Below are 23,979 nucleotides of genomic sequence, written 5' to 3'. Positions count from 1 at the left end.
GCCAGCAGCATTTCCAGTGCAACACAACCCTAGAATCAGAAATGGACCTCTGTGTTAAGGTCACAACAGAATTTAATCACAAACCATACATGCCCTACCATTGTGATGCAGAAATATGAAAGGGACTCCAAAAAGCCACACATAACTTGTTACACTAACAGGAACTGTTACTACTGACCAGGTTGCAAAAGTACTTTATCATCAAAGTGGAGTGTTTTTCACATTTACTGGCAAGACAAATTAATGCTATTAGCTCATGAGACTTGATTAAAGCAAAAGGTATTTACTTCCATAATTGTCTGATTAACCTCTAGTTGCTATCACCACCATTGATAGAACATCTCAGGAAAACGCTCACGATTTTGTTGCTTTTGGATAGGATGAGTCTATGCAGGCAAGCAACTCAATGTTGTGTGAAGCTGAAACAGCAGCACTTGATGGTTAGAATTTGTGTATCAAGTAGACAACAACAAAACACATGATGACAAGTTTTGAGCTATGAATTGAGGATATGTGAGCTGCAGAATTCAAAAACTGAAGGTATTCTTTACTAATAAAGATGTGGAGTTAACTGAGCAAAGAACTTCAGAAAATATTGAGAAATTCAGAAAATATTTAGAAGACTAGGTGTGAAGGACCAGCTGTCAGGACCTATCATGGGAAATGGTGTTGAAACACCATTGCAAGCCCTTGAACAAAACAAACAGGACGGCCTGAAAAAGGACTGCCTGAAGCCTATGGAACTAATGGCCTCCATACAGAGTCACCAACCTGCATATGGAGACATGGGATAGAGATGATGACAAGGAGAGATGGAGGAGCAGTGGGGGGTAGAGGTCCACTCCAGTTGCTTCATAGTGGTGTATCTTAACCATATCTACCTGTGAAACAATTGTTTAAGCAAAACAGGTCTTGAAAAAGATGAGCAGTTATGGTGAGCTTTGGAAGCTTCACTGACACCAACACTACCCTGTTGGCTGACCCAGTGCTGGATCTGGGACTGGTGATTTTCTGTTAGCTATGTCTCCAACTTTTCTTCCCATTTTCTCTCTCACTCTCTCTCTTCTCCTTCTTAAAATAATTAAATAATTAAAATCTGCTGTGATTTTTTTTCCAGATTGTGCCCCTTGAACATACATGTCATGTGATTTCTGCAATTGAGGTACCTGGCTTTATGATTGCACAGCCTGAGTATATATTTTTATTAGTTACTCCTTATATATATAGATCTAAATAAAGCTAATGTTCAAACACAGATCTTGAGTGGTGTTCCACCTTATGAAGGGGTATCTGACATTTGAGAATTGCCTGTGACTGTAATATTTTAATCACTGTCCCTGAAAGGGCTTGGTCTGAGACTGAAGTTGGATCCAGCTGCACCTAGGCTTCTCTCTGAGAAGTTTAGAAAGTAAGGGGGTTCAATCTGAATCTCTCTGTATTGCCCACCAAGTAGATTTGTCTATCACCTCCCACTAGCAAATGTAGCAGAGACATTAAAGCATAGCATTTCCGAGATAACTTTCCATCTGAGTTCTGTTGCTAAATTATATCATTAAGTAGGAGTTCTGTTAAGTAGAGGGACAACTGGTCCTAATCTGGGCAAATGCCTAGACCCTGCCAGCCCATGCGTCCAATACAAAATTCATGTCTACTGCTGGAACACTGACACTGTGTTATATTACGCCAACCTTTCTTCTTTTTCAAAAGTATTGACACAATATGCTGTTTCTTTCCCTTCATCTCAGATATTTCTAGCTTGTGCTGTAGTGATATACAAAAAACAAGGAATCTGTTTATAAGTCAAAACAAAACCTACATCAAACTTTTCATTTAAGCTGTCCTCATGGCTTCTTTGCCTGTGTTTCTTGTTCTTTTTATATGGTTCACCCTCACAAAATTGCCTGTTGTAGTGAAGATAAACCTAGTCTGCCTGGAGGTCCCGCTAGTCCCGCGGGACTTTGAAAGTGATTTATTGAGTTAGAATTCCAGTAACCAGAAAGCACCATTGTGATCATCTCTTGAGAACATCTTGTTCAACCCCACTGCCACTGTTGAAACAGGATGAGCTGGAACAGCTTGCCCAGGACTGTTAACAGCTGGGTTTTGAATATCTCCAGGGATGTACACACCACAACCTGTGTGGGAAAAGTATTAAGGTGTTTGACCACTTCTACATTTAAAAAAAAAATATTAAAGTATTTTAGTATTTTCTTCTGCTCAGATGGAATCTTTTGTGTTTCAATTTGTGCCTGTACTCTCTTGTCCTGTTTCTGGGAAATTCTGAGAGGAGTGTCTGGCTCCCTCATCTTCATTCCCCACCTCCATCAGATATTTATCTTATCAACGAGGATGTTATGAGGGAGTGCCAAAAACCTTAATCAGCTGAGGTAAGTAACATCCATTACTCTCCCCTTATCCACCACGGTGGTCAACATACTGTAGAAACTATCAGGTTGGTTAAACACAATTCCCCCTTAGTAACTCCATACTGACTATTCCCAATCACCATCTTGTTCTTTACACATCTGCGAATGGTTCCCAGGATCAGTTGCTCCATTGCTTTGCCAGAAATTGTGGTAAAGCTGATTGCCTTATAACTGACTGGACCCACCTTCTTGTCTTTCTGGAAGATAGAACTGATGTTCTTGATATTGTTTTGCACTACGGATGCTTTCATAACACCTTTAGAAACTGCTGTGGGTATTGTAGCAGTCTCATATTAACTCTTGGGCCGTAGTGTTGGTATACAAAACAGATGTGCAGAAGAGTTTGCTTGAGTAAAAGATAATCTGTTTTTTCCACATTTCTTTTTACCACATAAATGCTGCTTGTAAGGAAACCCTGGAGGTTCCTAGTCCAACTTAATGCTCCAGGTAGAACTTTCCCCAAAGCAATGTCAAATCATTGTGGCTCTGTGTAACCTGTCCAACCTCTTTGTCAGAGATGTGGGCAGTGGAATTGAGTGGAAACTCAGCAAATTTGGTGATGACACCAAGCTGTGTGGTATGGTTGACATGCTGGAGGGAGGAGAGGCCATCAAGAGAGACCTCAACAGGCTTGAGAGGTAGGTCTGTGCCAACCTCATGAAGCTCAGTAAATCTAAGTGCAAGCCCCTCTACCTGGATTGGGGCAGTCTGAAGCACAGTTACAGGTTGGGTGGAAAATGGATTGGGAACAGCCCTGAGAAGAATGACTTGGGGGTGTTGGTTGATGAGAAGCTCAACAGGAGCTGGCAATGGACAAAAATATTGGACAAAGATATCCTGGGCTGAAGCAAAAGAAGCAGCACGTTGAGGGAGGTGATTCTCCCGCTCTACTCTAGTACTCTACTCTCCTCTCCTCTCCTCTCCTCTACTCTACTCTACTCCACTCCACTCCACTCCATTCTACTTTTGTGAGACCCCACCCAGACTACTGTGTCCAGTAGTTCTGGAGTTCCCAACACAAGAAGGACATGGAGCTGTTGGACCAAATTCAGAGGAGGCCCAGGGAGGTGATCAGAGCCTGGAGCACCTCTCCTATGAGGACAAGCTGAGAGAGTTAGGGTTGTTCAGCCTGGAGAAGAGAAGCCTCCAGGGAGACCTTAGAGCAGCTTTTGGGTTCCTGAAGTGGGTCTACAAGAAAGCTGGGGAGGGACTTTATATAAGGGCACACAGCAACAGGACAAGGCATAATGGTTTTAAACTGGAAGAGGGCAGATTTAGACTAGACATTAGGAAGAAATTCTTTAGTGTGAGGGTGGTGAGACACTGGAATTAGGTTGCCTAGAGCAGATGGGGATGCCCCTCCCTGGAGGTGTTAAAGGTCCTGCCAGACTGGGCAGGACTTTTTGCAACCTGATCTAGTGGGAGGTCTCCCTGCTCATGCAGGGTGGGTTGGAACTGGATGATTTTTAAGGTCCCTTCCAGTCAAAACAATTCTGATTCCCCTTCACAATGGACCATGCCTTGCTTATTTAGCATTATATTTTGAGACTTCCCAGGAGAAAATTTTCAACTATTTGATGGATGTCTGTAATGCTGACTTTGTATGACTCCATTTTCCTGGTCAATGGCACCCTACAGAAGTCTAAATATTTGCACAGCTACATCTTCTCCACATCAATGACAAAAAGATACTTCAGCTACTGCTGTACACAATCCTAAGAATCATGTCAATGAAGAACAAATATTAAACAAAAAATCCACTCCTAAATCATCTATGTATATGTGCTCCATTTGCCTCAATGTGAGTAGAACAGCACAAGCTACACAGGCTATGGACATCACAAAACAAGAGCTTCAAAAATCCTACTTAAATTTAGTAGTTCCTTGTGCAACCTCCCTGGAGCTTTTAATTACACCAATGTACTTCAATGTAGGTGACTTTACAGTGTGGTTACAAATAAACATAGCATATAGGTAGAAAGCTTCACTCTTCAAATTTCTTTGTCTTTCTCTTCTGACAGACATCATTTAATGCAAATCAGTATTTCTGATCGAACAATACTTAAAAAAATTGTGTCACAGAGAAGCTGCATTAGTGATTCATGCCTTCAAAGGGATGAGCAACAGCCTCATTGCAACTTCATATATGATAATTTAGACATAAACCATTGACCAAGTCTGGGTCCAGGACTAGATACAGCTGCACCTATACTCCTCTCTTAGAAGTAGTTTAGAAAGCAAGGGCATCCTTTTTGAACATCATGACTCAATGGAAGGGTCTCCCTGTGTTCTTGCTCGATGTGGTGACAGTTTTGGTAGCGGAGTTGGTGCCCCAGTCATGGTTCTTGTGAGAAGCTGCTGAAAGCTCCCCCAAGCTCCAAAATGTCTGCCCTCACCTCTGGCTAATGCTGAGGCCATCAGCAACAATGGATGTGCCTACTCAAGAAGAGGAGATAAAGAGCAGTTCTGTTGGCCATAATATGCTTTGTACTACAACAAACTACACCAGTGAAATGAGTTTCCCATTTAGGTATGTGGCTTTGACCAGTAATAAGGACAGTAAATGGATTTGAATATTAAAGTTGGTCATCAGTTGCTTTGGGACAGCATAGAAAAAAAGAGGTGCTGAGCAAGCTCATAGTAAAGCATTGCATTACCATGACAACGTTTTCTGGAAAATAAGCTAGATATTTGCATACCGCCACCTCACTATGGAAACATGCCAGCTTATTTGGCTACAACTCAGGCAAGACTGTGAAGTATCCCGGTGACCTGTCTAAACATAACTAATTCATTATTAGTTAGAACGAACATAATTCATTTGTTATGTTTAGGTAGCTTGCAAGGGTGCTGGGCCATATAATTTAAATTATATCATTACCTAAAAAGGTGAAGAAGACCTTGAGGTCCCCTCCAACCCGGCATTCTTTTAATCTATGATTCTATGATTATGATTCTATGACTACATCTAAGTGGGAGGAAAGATTTTTTTATCAAGGACCTATATGAAAGTATAGATAGTATAAACGAGTTAATGCTACTATGAAAATAATAGTTCTTTAATTCTTTATTAATGTATATTTCCCACTAAGCTTTAAAATATCACCTTATACTTTGCAATTGCTGGTGTGTTGCTTTTAAACAACCAACCAGCTAAAAATTTAATTTTTTAAAAACTGTAACAAAGATCTGCACAAAATAAGGACCTAAAGAGCACTGCAATAAACAGAAATTTCAGGAAAAAAGGTCATCCACACCTGTAAGAATTTACTTTACATTCCAAGTAGTTTTCTTCATACAAAATTATTTCTTGTTATTAATAATGCATCAGCTTCTACAAGCCTGAACACAAAGCAGGATACAGTGGTATTAGGTGTCAAAAGGAATTAAAGACTGTTACTGCTCCAAATACATTGATAACTAACTATAGACAGTATATGTAAAAGTGAACATCAGACCACACAAGGATATCCTCAAACCACAGAAGAAATATTTCAGAAAGTAAAGCAAATGTAATGGTGCCATGTAGTGTCATCTAAATGTACGACTTCTGTCTAAACATAACCCTGCATTTTATGGCCTAATACAGCAAGACCTTTTATTCACATCAGATCGAAGTTCAATGGTTTTCTCTTTCACTTTATCTTCTTGTTCCTTTAAAATCCTGGGGGAAAGAAATAATACTTTTTAGAAAAAATGTCAATAACACCCACAGAGTGCACACCAAAAACATTTCCCTCAAGCCTGAAGAACTGTCCCGTTATTAACAGAAAATGACAGAATTTAATGAACTTTCAAACAAACAAATGAAAAAATACAACCACCTTGTTCATTTAGTGAGAAAAATGTAGTTGGTGCTGTTAGCATTTGTATTATACTACAGATGCTCAAACAGTGATATTAATATGTTATTTTCAAGGCTGGAGCAAACCAAACCCACAACTTGCTATCTAGACATTTTTCAATTGGTAATTTCACTAACTTCAGCAAAAATACTGATTTGCCAATTCATTACCAATGCTTTCCCCCCTGCAAGTAGCTCTGAGGGACTGTATTTTTACCACTAGCCTTTATATAATTCAGAAGTCCACCTTTGCCTCTCTCCCAGCCCGCAGACACAGCAGAATCTGAGCTGCAATGAGCAGAGGGAAGAAAGAACCACATCCAGCATTGTGCTGCAAGAGCTCACAGCAGCATCCATTTCCTAGCATATTTCTCCACATCTCCAAGAACTTCCAGCAAAAACTTTCACAGCATTCAAAGCACTCAGCTTTCACAGAATCACAGAATGTTAGGGGCTGGAAGCTACCTCTCAAGATCATCTAGTCCAACACCCCCTGACAGAGCAGGTTCACAAGGACAGGTCACACAGGATGGCACCCAGGGAGGTTCTGAATGTCTCCAGAGATGGAGACTCCACAATCTCTCAGGGCAGCCTGTTCCAGGCTTTCCTAAGCAACATTTTTTTGCTTTCCTAGCAACAGTTCAGGCATTTCTGTGTCTATACAGTGCACCATCTTACACAGCACTCTTTATGAAGCTGAGCAACTGCTCAGTTGGAGCACACACCAGTTTAGAAGGAACAAATATTTCATCACTATAAGTTCCTATCAAACTTACTTAACAAATAGTGTTCACACTGTCATGAGTGACAGGGAAGTCAGGCACATACAGAACTCAGAATGTGTTTTCTTCTTACCTAGCCAAGTGAAGCACAGATTGTTTGGTATTGTACCCAGAATATGCACTGCATTCATAGAAAATTAAATTGTAATCCTAGAATCAAACAGAAAGACAATTTCAATTAACTTTGCACAGCATCTCCAGCTTTACAAAAAACAAAATAGTTATACTGAATTATGCAAAGAAGTAGAAAAAGACAATCTTAGGAAAAACAGGATTTAATTCTAGACCTAACAGTAAAAATTAACCAAAGGAAGTAAGTCCAAAAGTGCTTCCCAAATAACTATATGCATTTCTTGGCAAGTATTTGTTCTATACAGTGGCTTTTCCTTATCTCTCAAAGGCTCAAATGCAAACATGCCTTGTAAGGTACTGTAGTCTTGTGAAACTTCCTTGTGATATGAGGAAATTAGTGCATCGCCAAGTACTTAACAAAGCAGGTGAAAATAATTAAGATAAAATTTGACTGGCTCAAATTTCTTGCTAGCTATGCAAGTGGAAGTTTCAAATAAAAATTACACTTTTTTTTTTCTGCTCAGCTGATCACAACTCAATAGAAAACCTTCTGAGGTCAGAATCTAGGTACTTTATGTCAGTCAAGCACGAAGTGATACATCTTCCCTACATAAAACAGAATTTCAGTGGAGAACTGTCAGTGATTACATCATTTATGCTGGTATGGATCTGAATGAATTTTTCAACAAATTCCATGGATAGGGCAAATTCTTATTGGTGAATATTGGTGAATGATAACAATTTACAATTGTTATATACAGATAGCAATTTTTGCTTGTATATGATACAAGCAAATAATATTCATTGCTTATTTCTGTCAGTCTAGCAGTCAGATACTGATGGGGGAGTCAGGCTGGAAATACAAAGGGTCTTTCCTTTGAAACAGGGAGGAAACTACCTGATAGAATACCCAGCAAGAGCAATGTAATAGAATGCAGGACAGATAAGAGCTAAGAAAATGCCATCCATCTCCAGCCAGGCATACACTGTTAAAGCTGGGACACCACTTGCAATTACTTTATTTTTTAAAGTGGCATACAACTCAGCAGAAGTAAAGAACAAAGAGGAAAATGAATGATTACCAGAGGGAGCTGGGCAATTTCTGTCATGTAAAGTACTATCACTCTGAGAAGAATAGCTCCTTCATTATCAGTATTTGCCTAACAATGGCACTGACAGGTTGATAAAGGAGACACTTTATGAAGACAGTAAGTCTTCATCCCATGAAGCATGCAAAATCTGGAAAGTCAAGGCAGGGCATTGTTTTATAGCTGAGGAATAGAGATTGAGAAGGATTTATTGTCGCATCTAGGATCATTCAGAAAGTCTGTGCAGGGCCAAAATAAAATCATGCTGCCTGACTGCCATCATAAACCGTTTTATTTAAATAATTTGCAGTGGCTACACTAACCCACTCAAATAGAATATTGGCTGTTCCTGGATGCTCACAATACGATCTGAATACTCTCTGTATTGCGAACTCTTGATCAGCAAGCTAACTTAAGCAGAAATTTGTTAAATGGAGTTTTCCTTATGGACAATTTTCAATCAGGCCACTCATGTACTGCATTTAAACCTTTTGTTTCATGTCTGTTTCTCCCTGCAGTTAATACAGCAAAATTCTCCTTACCATCATGATCTTTATGCCTCAATTCAACTACAGATCAGCTTCATCAGAATCCCTATACCCTGTTCTCCTAATTCCTATTCCCTAATCCCTATACCCCATCCCTATAATCCCTATTCCCCTTTCTCCAGGAATACATACACAGTGCAACTACCATCTTCTCAAATGACAAGGAATTGAAAATTGAAAATTCAGGCTGCCATTGTTCCCTTCAATAATGAATTCTGCTGCCTGCTTTGTGTAGAAGTTATGTGGCACAGGCATTGCATTGTCAATTTTTGGATTTCTGACTGAATTTATACTTTGCTGGCTTGTAAGATGTGGGACTGAAGCATTCTAGCATCTGGGCTGGAATGCCCTCTTACAGTACACATTCCTCTCTGACTACTGAAAACCAAAAAATGATACCACCCTCGCAGACCCTGAAACAGGTTATAAAAACTGTTGGACTTCATGGTCAACAGGATGATGTGGTTCTTCGTCTGCACAAGAACAGGTTCAGAGTTGTCTTCACCAAATACGGATATAAATATTTGTATCAGCTCGGTATCTTAGTCACATGTATTTTGGATCAATTGTGAGTAACTCATGGGATTATTCACAAAAAAAGTAACCCAATTGCATTCATTAATAGAGGGAGAGGTATGTGGTTTCATAGGAATTACATGGCTATTTAGCAAGAATTAATATTTCATTAAAATGCATGGTTATTATCAGCTCAGCAAGTGAATTGTTAGAATTTAATAATATCTATGCTGCTTTTCAACTAAATCGTTGTCATTAATCATTCCTCCCCTTAGCTACCTCAGGCAGCACATTCAAACATCCAAATGAGTCATTCAGATCCATTTATTTAATTATAACAAGATTTAATTTGACAACTTTCATTGTTTTACCTCTGCAAAAGATTTTATTTTCTTGCATTATATGTTAGAATTCACAGCCTGGTGGGCTGTGAGTTCTACATACTAGAATGATTCATCTTTGTTTTACTAGTATAATTTTTCAAGTGAGTTAAATGACATGTAAGACACCTACTCTGCCATTATGTGTCATTTGTTTATTTCACAGACTTAGTGTTCAGGAATCAGGAATATGTGAAATCCAGCATATTGTTTAATTTAGGGAAATTCTGAACAACTCAATTAATTTCACTAGAATATTTGGATTGTTTGTTTCTAAGTAAATGAATATTCTGGAGGCATTGGTAGTGAAACTATATGCATTGCATAGAGACATTAAAAAGAAAAATGGGTTGGCATGGCACACAGGAATATAAATAACTATCTGCTATTTGCAGTCCCTTAATGCCTAAATTATGGCCACGGATCACCAGTGCTCTGGTAGATGGACGCTGTAAGCTCTACTTATTTTACCTCCTTGATGGAAAGTTACTAAAAGTAAACATGTTTTCTACTCCTACCATAGGAGTAACAGATGGTCTGCTGTGGTTTTACAGGAGGTAGGAGGGAGATAAGATCCGCAAATAATCTCTTATTTAGGAATCCATCCACAAAGAGGGGAAAAAAGAGAGAAGAGGATGGGGAAGAGAGTTACAGAATCTGCTGAGTTGGGAAGGACCCATCAGGATCCTCAAGTCCAACCCCTGTCCCTGTGTAGGGCACCCCAAGAATCACACCGTGTGCCTGAGAGCATCATCCAAACAGTTCCTGAACTCAGGCAGGCTCGGTGCCATAACTGCATCCCTGGGGAGCTGTTCCACTGTCCAGCCACCTTCTGGATGAAAAACTTTTCCTAATACCTAACCTAAACTTCTCCCAGCACACCTTCCTACCATTCCCTTGGGTCCTGTCATCGGTCACCAGAGAGAAGAGGTCAGTACCTGCTCCTCCTCCTCTCCTGCTGAGGAAGCAGTGCGCTGGCATGAGATCTCTCAGTCTCTTCTCCAGGCTGAGCAGACCGAGTGCCTTTAGCCTCTTCTCACATGGTTTCCCTCTAAAGCCTTCACCAGCCTTGCAGCCCTCCTCTGGACACTCTCCAGTAGCTCTGTGTCTTTTTGTCACTCTGGTGCCCGAAACTTCACACAGCACCCAAGATGGGACCACACAGGTGCGGAGTACAGAGGGACAGTCACCTCCCTTGACCATCTAGTGATGCTGTGCTGGATGCACCCCAGGACTTGGTTGTCTCTCCTGGCTGCCAGGGCACACTGTTGGCTCACATTCACCTTGCCATGGACCAGAACCCCCAGATCCATTTCTGCAGGGCTGCTGCCCAGCCTCTTGCTCCCCAGGGTGTATGAATACCCAGTGTCACTGTGGCCCAGATGCAAGATCTGGCACATCTCCTTGTTCAATTTCATACTACTGGCAATTGCCCAGAACTCTGATCTGTGTATATCCCTTTGCAGGACCTCTCTGCCCTCGGGAGTGTCAGCTGCTCCCCCTAATTTGGTGTCATCTGCAAACTTAATCAGTAAGCCTTCAAATCCTGCATCTAAGTCAGGCATGAATATATTAAAGAGAACTGGCCCTAAAATGGATCCCGGTGGAACCCCACTACTAACACGTCACCAGCATGATGTGACCCCATTTACTGTGACCCTCTAAGCTTGACCCACCAGCCAATTGATCACCCAACGTGTTATGTGCTTGTCCAGCTGGATGATGGACATTTTATTTATCAGCATTTTAATCATCAGTACTTATATCACTGAGAGCTGAACTGATGAGTGTGGTGGGGGTTTCCACGACTTTAGGAACATTCAGAGTTCATTTTAAAACCTTCACCTTCTGTAAAAGGCTCCTCCCTAAGTATTAGTACCTTAGCAAGATGCTCTCCCATTCCCAGAGGGACCTCACGTTCCTTTTCATTATCAGTTTTATTTCCCAACAAAAGCACAGGTACATTTTCCCCAGTTGTCTCCTGCCGAACAAAGAATAAATATAAAAAAAAAAAATACTGAATTTAATATTTCACAAATCAACCAGATAAAAACTAATGAATGTCACACTGAAAAAAAAAATTTAAAACATCACATGAGCCAGTTATTTGTTGCTTTAATTACAAATATGTTAGAAATTAAAGTTGGATAAAAGATAAGCAGAAGACAGAATGCTAGACATTGCACTAACAATATTTTTAAATTGCAACACAGAAGCTTACCAGACCCTGTATTAAAACAGGAGGAGAAAAATACCATGCTACACAGGCTCTAACATTGTGTTTATAGCTACTGCTTTTCTAATTACATGGACAGGAAAATAATGAGAACATCTGGATAAAATTATGCCAAATAAATTACATAAAGTAGTGGAGAGATACACACAATAGCTGCCAAAATACATAGAATTGGCACAAATAAAGTTAATTATGAAAACGAAGTTAGAATTATCACAGTCAGTACATTCAGAAAATGGGCTGAATGCTGCAGCAGCAAATGGACTTGTCTGTATATCTTCAATTTAGCAATAGCTTGTAACAAACAAAATTAGTCAGTGAAGAGGAGTAAACCATTACAGCTTGGAAAAAGATTTTGACCACAAGATTTGAGTTTTCTCATCTAAAACCCGGAATTCTCCTCTAGCTTTTACAATACTGACTTATATTGAGGACCTGTTCTTACAAAATACATGCTACTATTAATTCAGTAGAGCTACTTGGATGAGGAATTACTATGCCTGTTTATAAATATTTGAATGAATGAGTCCTGATTTCAACTCGCAATGCCACCTATTGGCCATTACAGAAAACAGTGTATAATACTAGAACACACACCAAATAAAATCACGCTAAATTATCTTTGCATACACGTTTGTTTCCTACTTTTTCAATACCAATACTCTGCAAAAATGAGCAAATAGCAAGTTATACTTTTTTGCCTCTAGTTACTCAGTCCTTTACAGCAGCAGCCTCAGTTTTATTTTTATTTTGATCCGAAGCAAATTTAGCTGCTTGCACTCTCAGTTGTCTATAAGCCACAGAGACATATCAAGAGAAAAATAAAAAAGCAAAATTGTAATTAACTGAAGCCATTCAATGTAATGGACTATGATTTTTTTTTTTCATGTGGTTGAAATGATGATCCCCAGGAAACTGTCTGCCACAAGACAGCTTTATAGGACTAATGTAAATACTATAGCTTTAAGTTTATGGATCATATTTACAACACAATCAATTTCCCGTGAGCTACACATTTGGTTATCAAACTGCTAGTGATGAACATTAATTATCAGACCAGCAGCACGGATCCAAAACACCTCTCCGTGCCAGTGGTGATCCAGTGAGAGTCACCGGCTAGATAATCTTTATGAGGGGTCAGGCTGGACTTTCCCCACCACTCATTTAAAGTCCTTTAAATTCTGGACCTGTGATTATTATCATAGACACAGATTCAAAAAACAGCTTTGCTGGTAACTGTGCTGACCAGAACTTAGATTTAATGTTATGCTTTCTTACCTCGATGCTTATCAGCCACTGCTTCACAGCTGTGAATGTGTCTTTTGCTGTTATATCATACATCACAATGACACCATCAGCTTTTCTGAAAAACTGCTTGGTAATACTTCGGTACCTACAAGTAAGAACCTGTTTACAGCTCTCTTCAACACAAGTATCAGTACAACAATACAAGTAATTCCCCCTAGCCCTTCCCTAAAGGAAGATGTTGCTATGCAGTTTCTTCTAATTGTCTAGTCTTAGTAAGGATTAAACTCCAGCTAATTTATTTTACATATGTATTCTAAAATTCTATTAACTAGACAAGGGAGAAGATGTAAAAATGATCTTCACTGCAGATCCTGTTCAAAAGGTGAGCTTTAGTAAGAATTGTAGTAAGCAATCCTACTCTTCCTGAATCATCAGATCCCTGTTCACATTCAGCAGAAGATTTGTGGAAGACACTGCTACCACAAATTACTGCAAATTCCCTCTGTCTTCATTAATTGATTTTGTGTTAGTCCAGATGATCAGCTGCATATCTCACCTTTCCCATCTTTCATCTTAAGCTTGGAGCAGAAATTTCCCCCTCACCAAGTGCCAGCTGTTACTAGCTAGATTTTTGTTTTAGGCTTTTTTTCACAAGCTTCCTTCGGAAAATATAGTTCATCATTACCATCCTTGCTTTTAGTAAAAGAAACATACGTGATAGGTGAGGAGATGGGGAAGGAATTTACCACTGGAAACTCAGAAAAATTGGAGATCTTCAACTACAATGGGATTACATTGGTGAGGAAAAAAGGAAAAAAAAGTAAAAAGAAAAAAAGAAAAAAAGAGTAATCTTTATTTAAGTATTAATTCATTTTCTGCTATAGAAATAATTCTAGGTGCACTTTTAAATCAGGCTTCCTCCTAAAGAAACTTTGCAGCACTAAATCTTCAAGAGCTTTATTAAGAATCTCTTACAGATTGTCAGTTTTTCAATGGACACTTATCAGCATATCAGCATGCTGCACCTGCTAGGGAAAGACTGTGAATTCACTGGCTCTATTAGGAATACTCCTATATTTCTTCATCTCCCAAGAAGGATTAGACCCATGCTTACTAGTCTTCAAATAGCAGAATCAAGGAAGCAAAACCTGGGGTTGGTTGGGATAGAGTTTTTGTCATAATTTTTTTCTAGATTTTCATCATTCTATCTTATATGGTGCTATGTTTTGGATTTGTGATTGAAACAGTGTTGGTAACACCCCGTTCCAGTTGCTGATCAGCAGTGTTTGCACTGTGTCAAGGCCTTTTCTCCTTCTCAGGCTGGCCTGGCAGTGAGTAGGCTGGGATGGGAGGGGACACAGCTGGGACAGCTCACCCCAACAGAGCAAATGGATATTCCATTCCATGTGACACCATTCCCAGCAATAAAACTTGAGGGGAACAGAGGAACAGAGGTTGGCTGGGGCTGCAGTTGCCTAGGAACTGCCTGGGCATCGATCAGTTGTTGGTGAGCAATTGGGGAGGGGTTGCATTACTTGGTTTTCTTGGTTTGTTTTGGGGGTTTTGTTTTGGTTTTTTGTTTTTTGGTTGTTTTTTTTTTTTGGTTGGTTGGTTTGGGGTTTATTTGTTTTGGTTTTGGTTTTCAGTGGTCAATTTCGGTTTTCTTCATTACTAAACGTTTTATTTCAAGCAATTCACTTCCACCCTTCTGATTCTCTCCTCCACCCCACTAGATAGCAGAATGAGCAAGCAACTGTGTAGTGTTTCTCTGACTACCAGGGGTAAACTACAACAGAAGGTATCTCACCTTTCCTGGCCAGCAGTGTCCCAGAGTTGCAGGGCTACCTGGGTATTATCTACCGTGATGGTTTTCACATTGTAATCCACCCCTGTAACAGAAATAACAAGGTAGGTTGTCTCCTTGTATGCCCAGTTTTATTTGGGGGAAAAAAAATAATATTTGGATCAAGAAAATTTGATCCAGCAAATAGGAACAATTTCAGAAGTGTAACAAGATAGATACTATATGAAAATTTACGTCCACAGTCTCTGTCAGAGAACAAGTACTTTTACTTGCCATAAATTCTTCAGTAATAAAATACTAATCGTTAATAGTTGAACTTCATAAAAGTTGTCAGTAAACTTCTAAAACAAAATGCACATGTCTAAGGTCCATATGACAGTCCACAGCAGTCCACAGTCATTTAGCCTGGAATTCATGCTGTACAACTTCAGTTGTCTGAAATACCAGTGTCTGAGATATCTCAGAGTCTCTGATAGCTACATAGGCACTTTCTACAGTTAATGGAAAAACAAGAGGGACCACACTAAGGGGACAGTGGAACGTAAGATAGATCCTGAAAATGGATGCTCTCAATATGTGAAGAACCTCCTCCTCTCTTCAGAATATAGAAGGAGACAACATGACTACAGTCAGGTTAGTCCCCTAATGTTTATGTGGCTAAATATAAGTGAGACAGACAAATCTCTCTGAACTTTTAAATGAATATTCTCCCTGTGATATAAGTATCTTCTGGATATTTACAACAATAATCAGAGTCTTAAATATTAGCCAGTCCCTGCTCCCTCCAAATGACAATCTGCATTTTTTGTATCATAGAGTCACGGAACCATAGGATGACTCATTGTTGATGACCTCAGTAGGTCATCAACAATTTCTTTTGGGCCATTTTCAACACCAACAGGACTTTTACCACTGAAATTAATGAAGAAGCATCCAAGCCCACATTCCTTCAATGGTCAATTAAGAAATCTGGATGGGGGGTATATCCACTGCTTATATCTCCAGGGAAGAAATCTGAGGTATTCTGAAGAAATTCAATGAGAACACTTCTCCACCTTGTATACTTGAGCTTTCACCTGTATGTATCTCTCCAGCTGTAGTCTGTACCTGTGAAACACTCTGTAAGACCTCAGAGTCTGGAGAACCACATCAGCCTTTTACAAGACAACATGGATAGGACGTACCACCAGAGTCTTAAGTGGAGACAATTGGATAGAGGTCTCTAAGCTCCTATTATAGATAATGAAGCTAAAAAGATTTAATAATGATACTGAAGGCTCGTCTAATTGGATTGATTTGGAGAGGATGGCAGGGTAGAATTCAACTGTTTGCTCACAGGCACTTAGTGTTACTTGAGATGCCATTTAGTATTCAAAATGTCTGTTTCAATCTGGCACATGACCCAGGAGACCTGCTCTTGTAAAAAGCAGCAGCAGAAAGGCAGGTGAAAATTTACCAAAATTAATTTAAATCCCTGTACTAAGATCTTACACTTTTAAACACTTGATGTACCAGCACTAATTTAAACTCAGGTGTCTTTGTCCTGTAAGCCAAGGGAGCTACAGCAACTGCTCACCTGAATATTCTTGGGTGTCACAAATGCAACAAAACCCCATTAATTTAAATACTTTTTAATGTGAACAACTTCTGTTTTGTATAAGCTGTGGAATAAATAAGGCCTAACCACAGGCTAAGTACAATGAATCTGGTCATCTACAGTAACTCAGCTTCTGGCAAGTTTCTGTTTGGACACAAGAGGAAGTTTTTTCACTATGAGGACAGCTGCATTGCAATAATCTATACATACATTTTTGCACCTCGATTATGTGTCTGACTTTCAAAAGTTTGGTTTGTAACTTCAGGCAATGTAATTACAACATAATCATTGAAAAGTTTGGCTATGAAAATGCTGGTCTAACATATTTCTTTGGTACTTAATTTAATGCTAAATCTTAAAAAATAATTCAGATATTCTGCTTTCTCTTTGAAACTAATTCAGATTTTTCAGAGGGATAGAGATGTGATATAGGGGTGTATTAGTAAAGTACATTTCAGAGGACAAGGTACTAGTTTCAGCACAGTAAGATCTACAAGGAAATTCTAGCTTCACTGAAATCAGTAAGATTTTTCTTATTTTTTCCAGAATTTCAGTATGGAATCTCCACTGAAACCTCTTCATCACTTACCTGCTTGCAAGTTTAGAACTCAATGAGCATGTCCTACTCTCCTTTTACAACATCTCTATGCTTCCATTTTGTAAGGCAGGGCCTGATTTCAGTAGAAGATGTTAAGGACTTTTGGAATAAAAATGATAAAAGTACTAATGTTTATTTAACTTACCTACAGTAGCAGCTGTACCTGGGAAAAAACGATCGTCACAAAATCGCCTTAAGAATGAAGTCTTTCCAACACTGGAATTGCCCACAAAAATAATCTTGAATAAGCGCTCTGGGACAGTGTTTATTCTCTCCTCCTTCAAGTAAGAGCAAACATTAGTCTCCAACTGATCCATAAATAGTGTTGCATCTCCAATTTGCCTTGTCTTGAAGGCTGAGATGTGAAAAAGAAGATATTTTGTCCTCTACTATGTCTCCATAATTCATAAAGCTGTTTCTTAAAGTTACTCAACATTTCTGATGCACACAATATTCCAGATCATTTGAAGTGCAGTGGACTGAGCTCTGGAAGTACACTGAATATGAACATACTACTGCATTGAAAAATGCAAGAAATGTTCATACCTGAAAATAAAACCTCATAGACCTTCACTTACTTTGCTCATTAGTTTCATCCTATACCAATGACACAGAGGAAACAGAATACCCTTCAACTTGATAACAGAAGCAAAGCCGTAATTTTTTTTAGTTTATGCCAGCTATCACCAGACTCTTCTCTCTGCTACTACTGTGGAACCAAGAGTTTCCATGGAATTGCTGCATCAGGCAGAAGCATGGGCAAAAGTGATAGGCAGAATTAGACACAGTTAATCAGGCTGTAAACATTCAGCTATCTTTCTGTCAATCTGTTTTTTAAGCAGAGGGTAGAATAACTTGTTCTCCCTATCCACATCTTGTTTACTGCAGTCTAAGCTAAGTGCATGCTGGAGAGAATATTTATATCCTCTCTTAATAGGTCCTTACTGCCCAAGACCTTTGTATATCGATCAGGACCTGCTTAGGGAAGAACACAGTAGCACCAGCTGGCTTGCAGGGGATGTCTTAGCTGGCCTCCTCTTCTACTTTGTGCAAAAGTGAAGGAGGAAGGACGAGATAGCAAGTTTGCCCTTAATTCTGCAGAGGAGGAGAAAGATCAAAGATGCTACTGGCATTAGTTTATTGGGTCAGGAACTGTGGGGAAGAGGTCAGGAGGGAGGGAGGGAAAGGCCACCAGCACTGAACTCACTGACTGACACTCCTTTGAATGAGACATTGAAGTCTGGCCTTGCAAATGTTTTTTACAAATACACTGAGGACTTGTAAAGAAAAGTAAAAACAATACAGAGCTGTACTTAACAGGGAAAAAATAAAGACAAACTCAAGCCACTGTCCTCCTTAGTGTGCTCTAGGTGAATATGCTTTAGCAGGGAGGGTTGAACTGGATGATCTCTACCATTCTATGAGTCCATGAGATTCTGTGAAAAAAAAATCATTCACTGCTGTAAATTTTGGGGACAAAATCTATGTATTTTTCATGAGCTGGGTTAATAGTCCATTACAACTACCAAGAGATTTCTTACCTCATTGTTTACTTCATTCCTATCAAAATTTCGAACTCCAGTGCAACTATAGGCTGCTAGTAATACATATACATCCATAAAAAGCATATTTTCAGTTCTGCAGAAAATATTCCCAGCTTATTAGTCTGTGTGCTCTGGGAAATAAAATAAGTTAACATGCAGTCATCAGCCTGGCACCATTTTCACAGTGCTTCTGAGAAGGGTAACTAAATACAAGGTCTCCATGACCTGAATTAATACTTTGTCCCCTGTGGTCATACACATTTCAGTAGCACTAAGACTCAAATACACCAGAGGCCTGCAGCTCAACTCCCAACAAAACAGGCAGTCTTTTTTCATTGAGATGTATTAAGTCCACTCAGGAAAGCAACCTTAATAATCAGACTTTATGCTAAAACTTCATCTGAACACAGTACCAAAGGATGAGCTATTCATAGTCAGATTCAACAAAGTGGTTATGGAAAAAAAAATTTGCAGTTGAATGCAAATTTACTTATGTTTACAATGAAGTCTGAAAAAAGTCTTCAGTAGATGTGTCTTTTGAGTGTCCTTCATGTAAACAGTAGCATGGTCAAACTAGCTTTTGTTAAATTTAATACAAATGTGGAAGATGGCAGGTATAAACATAGTTGTTCATATTCCATATTGAAAGAACAGAAGGGAGAAAGCTGCATCTCAGGCAAGTTTCAGACAGGGAATCTTACTTCAATTCCCATTATCATTCCTTCAGCTGCTTTCCCCATTACATTTCTTTTTATAGTAACTGCAGCTTTGTCTTTGCAGTTACTCAGAAAAAAAGTTCTACCTGACTGGTAACTCTGTGTTGCTGGCCTCATGTACTGCTGCAAATTCTTAAGACTTTCAGAAGTCACCTGCCATAGGATGGAAATAGACTTTTCAGTTCTAAAAGAAGAGAAAATTACATTTGTTCTACTCACCTACAAGATGCAGTGGTCAGAAAGGATTAGCAGCTAAATGACTGTGAATTAATATGGTGAATGGGGAGGCTTAATGCCAGTAGCTCTGAGCCTGAGTTCAGTACAGTTAGCAACAAGATCATGGAATGCAGTAATACAAAGCCATGTAGGCTACAGGAACACAAGTGGTGACAAATTACAAAAAAAGTTACAAAGAAATTACAAAATACAGGTTGTCTCAAAGCCTTTATCATGTCTTAGTGAGCTATATATTTAAGAACTTAATGAACAATCATTCAGCCTCCTTTGCTCCAGTATTTCTATATCCTGCACTCCTGACCCATTGAGCAGCCAGATGAGGGGAGAGAAGGACTGGGTGCAGAACACACTCCAGTTGATATATGGCCCTGAGACTCATTACCTCATAAATCATCATGCATCGAGCAGGGATTTATCTTTTTCTGAAATTTTCCTGCAGTTGAGATTTCTATGAAGAGATGCCCTGAAAACACTTACTTAGATTGAATACCACTCCTCCCAGCCCAGGTATGCTGTCAAGAGAGGGAACTGGTGTGAGAGCACTGTAAGGAATAAGATCACTTCTGATGTCTAAATGCCATGGTCAAAAAAGCAATGATCCTATGAGTCAGCACAATTAGGAAACAAAAATGTGTAAGAAAAACATCTGACTACAGCTAGTGAATGGAAGGAGATGAAGCACTACTCACACAAAGTGGCAGTGGTCAGACACACAGCCTGGAGACTGCCCCAGGCAACAGAATGCCATTAATTAAATAGTCATTTGCAAGCCTAGTCATCAGGCCATGCAGGATCATGCACGTATTTCAGTGACACATGGAGAGATTATCAGATTCTGCTGTGTATTCTGCTCTGTTTTTAAAAACTAAATTTGAAAAAAAAAAAAAAAAGCAAAATAACAACCCAAACTAAGGGCTAAGGCACTGACATTTCATTTAAAAGAAACAAATAAAAACAACCAGGCAGGATACATTTATTGTTTCCTCTCCCATTCCTGTTTGCTCTCAATTATTTTAAAATATAAGAAACAAGATTTGAGGGAATGTCATTTCCTATCCAGATGAGAAGATGTACCTTCAAGAAGAGCAAGCAGGCTAAGTTTGTCCTAGCTGGACCTAATGATGAAGTCCAATGATGCCATAATTTGAAAATGTGATAAAACCCAAGTCATACTGCAAGGAAAAGGTATGTATTACATTAAGTAATTTCAAAGTATGAAGCTCTGTCTTGTGCCCCAGACTTTTTATTAATATGTAACACATAGAAGTTATTATGTAACTATGACATAATTCTATCATTTTTTAAGGTATGCTTCTCTATTCTAGAAGAACTGTATAATTATGAAAAAGCCTACCTACTTTTCCTATATTTTAACCTTTTTTAAATGTGCTTCAAGAATCGAAAAATGAGTAATACTTAATGATAATACTAAAATTAGAATACAAGAACAGCTAGATCTGAAGCAATAACAGTGCAAAGAAGGCCTTTATATTCCAAGAAATGTACCTTCCAGCAGATTGTTTAAAGGAATATTACTGCATGGTGAATTCATTGCTAAATTGCACATCCAAGCTAGAGATGAAAAAAAAAAAACTGTATTTCAATTTGCTAATCAAAAGTCTTCTCAAAAAAATAAATCACTAAAAAGCATTAAAATTTGCTTTCATTATTTCTCAGGCAGGGTAACAGCTAGCAAAGTGGATTCAAAAGCATCAGAATATTGTGAAATGTCACTTTTTAGAAAAAAACATAATAACCCTCAGCTCCTCAGAAAAATAATTACTTCTTTTTTTAGTCAATTTCTACGTTTCAGTGGATCTTCTTGTGCCATCAATTACAAGACTTAGCTTCACTTTCTCTAAGCAGTGCTTCAGGACGTAACTCTATGCATATATTGGCTACAGCTACTGCTTCTTTAGGTTGGGTTTCCCTTCTTTGCACCTTCAACACTCATCTTCAGTGTATTCCCATCTCCCTCTTCATTCAGTCTCTAAATTTCACAGAATCACAGGAAGTTAGGGGTTGGAAGGGACCTCAAAAGATTGAGTCAATCCCCCCCGTGCCAGAGCAGGGTCACCTACAGGAGGTCACCCAGGAACAGATCAAGGTGGGCTTTGAATGTGTCCAGGGAAGGAGACTCCACAACCTCCCTGGGCAGCCTGTGCCAGGGCTCTCTCACCGTCACAGGGACAAAGTTTTTCCTTATATTTATGTGGAACCTACTCTGCTCCAGATTGTATCCATTGCCCCTTGTCTAGGCATAACTGAGAAAGAACTTAGCCACCTCCAGGCACATACCACACTGATTAGTAACAATAACAGGTTTCTCCCAATGATTTTGATTGATAAGAGAACCCAGAGCAAGTACTAATCCACTGTGTGATGGAGAGTACTGAAGGACTCTCATAAAAACAAATGTGGGAGGGGAGAGCAGGAAGTCAGCAGACAGAAAAGAACAGAAAGATTTTGTCATGCTTTAACTTAAAAACAGAAAACTAAATCATTTTAGATTCTAAGAATAATACATTACCCTTCAACACCATTTCATATTTTTCAATGTCCTTTAGAATAGAATAGAACAGAAAGAACAGAACATAATGGTTTCAGCTGGAAGGAACCGAAAGCCATTATCTAGTCCAACTGCCTGACCACTTCGGGGCTGACCAAAAGTCATGCCCATATTATTAAAGACATTGCCCAAAAGTCTCTCAAATACTGAAAGGCATGGGGCACTGATCACCTCTCTAGGGAACCTGTTCCAATGTTAGAACACCCTCTCACTAAATACATGCTTCCAAAAGAAATGCCTGAAACTCCTCTGGTACAGCTTTGAAAAATTCCCCCACAGTCTGGCACTGGATCCCAGGGAGAAGAGACCAGCAGCTCCCTCTCTGCTTCACCTCCTCTGAGGGAAGCTTCAATGAGCTCACACCTCAACCTTCTTTTCTCACACCAGACAAACCCAGATTTCTTGGCCACTCCTCACAGGACAGGCTTTCCAGACCTCTCATCCACTTTGTTGTCCTCTTCTGGATGCTTTCAAGGACCCTAACATCCTTCTTAAGATGTGGGGGTCCACAAGTGCACACAATATTCAAAGTGAGGACCCCTTTACCCCCTTACATTTGACAGTGTTTCCTTCCCTACAGGCTGCTCTCTGGAAGATGATGGTGAGTGTTCTATTAGTTGTTCTGTGTTTTTCTTATCTTTTTCCATCTCAGAAGAAGTATTTCCAGCTTCTCCAGACCATCTGTTCTGTTCTTTATCAACCAGCCTATCAAGAAGCTGGGGTAGGTGATCTTCCTCAATTGATATTATTCTTTGGAGAGGTGATGCTTTAGACATTCCTCCAGTAGCTCCAGCATCAGGCTCTACAGAGAGAATTCCATTCAGTCCAGCAGAATTCCTTCTCTTTGAGTTATTGAAAACATCATCTTCTTCAAATGAATGGCTTGACAGAAAAAAGAAAGTATGTCACAAAAAGATATTGGACCTGGATTCCTACTGTTTTATTCTGTTTTTTGTTATAGTGTTTTATTCTAGAATTTAATCTCCCATGGTTTTATTACTCACAGCAGGCATGGTAGATTCAGTACAATATCTACTGAAAAGTAAGCTCATCATGTATAGGCTATGTTGGTATATATATATATATATATATATATCTAGAGTGTGTGTGCTTGATAATTATAAGCATAATGGGGAAAGCCACTAACTTATGACAAAAAAAGAATTAATCAGAATGCAAAACATAAGAGTACCCTCATTTCTAACTTCAAGAAATAGCTGAATAGTAAAAGTCTGTACTGTGATTTTCTACTCCTCTACTCTGGAAGAATGAAGTACTCTTCCAACGCAGACCCTTTCTTTGTGTAATCTGATTCTCTATTTAGCAAATAGAAGATGGGTTTGTCCAATATGAAAAAAAAAGGGGTCAATTTTGGCCATCTATCTTGTCCACTCCTCCACAAAGGAGGGCTGCAGGTGTAACCTCTTTACTCCTTCTCCTTCCGGGGGGGTAAAATGTTCCTCAGAACTGAGCAGTGTCCTTGGCTCTGCATCCCAATCTCTTGCAGTATCTATAAACATCAAGTGCTATCAGTTCTAGAAGCAGACACTGTCTGAGAAACTTGCTGTTAATTTCTACTTATGAGAGACTCAGCTGAAAGCAAAAGTACAGGACAGAAAATTACCTTTATCCTGGCCCAAACCAGGACAGATCCCAATCCATGTGTTTCTGAACTTGTGTGTTCCTGCATCCAGCTCCACTCTACCGCTGACTCCAGGAACCCAGTCTGGGACTTGCCCAGGGCCTTCCCCGGTGGTGATGTGAGCATTATGGG

At 39.3% G+C, this 23,979-nt stretch overlaps 1 protein-coding gene across 1 annotated transcript in view; it reads right to left on the bottom strand.

The window, feature by feature from the left end:
• Window positions 1-5,624: 5,624 nt before the first annotated feature.
• The window catches only part of CRACR2A (calcium release activated channel regulator 2A), a 57,655-nt gene continuing 39,300 nt past the window's right edge, over window positions 5,625-23,979 (bottom strand). The window contains exons 13-19 of the mRNA XM_008503230.2: window positions 22,760-23,087; window positions 17,285-17,417; window positions 14,948-15,029; window positions 13,171-13,285; window positions 11,536-11,637; window positions 7,126-7,202; window positions 5,625-6,090 (exon numbers count right to left, since the gene is read on the bottom strand). Coding sequence (XP_008501452.1) covers window positions 6,000-6,090; window positions 7,126-7,202; window positions 11,536-11,637; window positions 13,171-13,285; window positions 14,948-15,029; window positions 17,285-17,417; window positions 22,760-23,087 — 928 coding nt within the window. The 3' untranslated portion in view covers window positions 5,625-5,999. The remainder of the gene's footprint in view (window positions 6,091-7,125; window positions 7,203-11,535; window positions 11,638-13,170; window positions 13,286-14,947; window positions 15,030-17,284; window positions 17,418-22,759; window positions 23,088-23,979) is intronic.

The sequence above is a fragment of the Calypte anna genome, chromosome 1, assembly GCF_003957555.1.
Source record: "Calypte anna isolate BGI_N300 chromosome 1, bCalAnn1_v1.p, whole genome shotgun sequence".
Taxonomy (NCBI): domain Eukaryota; kingdom Metazoa; phylum Chordata; class Aves; order Apodiformes; family Trochilidae; genus Calypte; species Calypte anna.
Note: the sequence above shows the minus strand (reverse complement) of the source record. Positions and strands in the feature narration are given on the sequence as shown.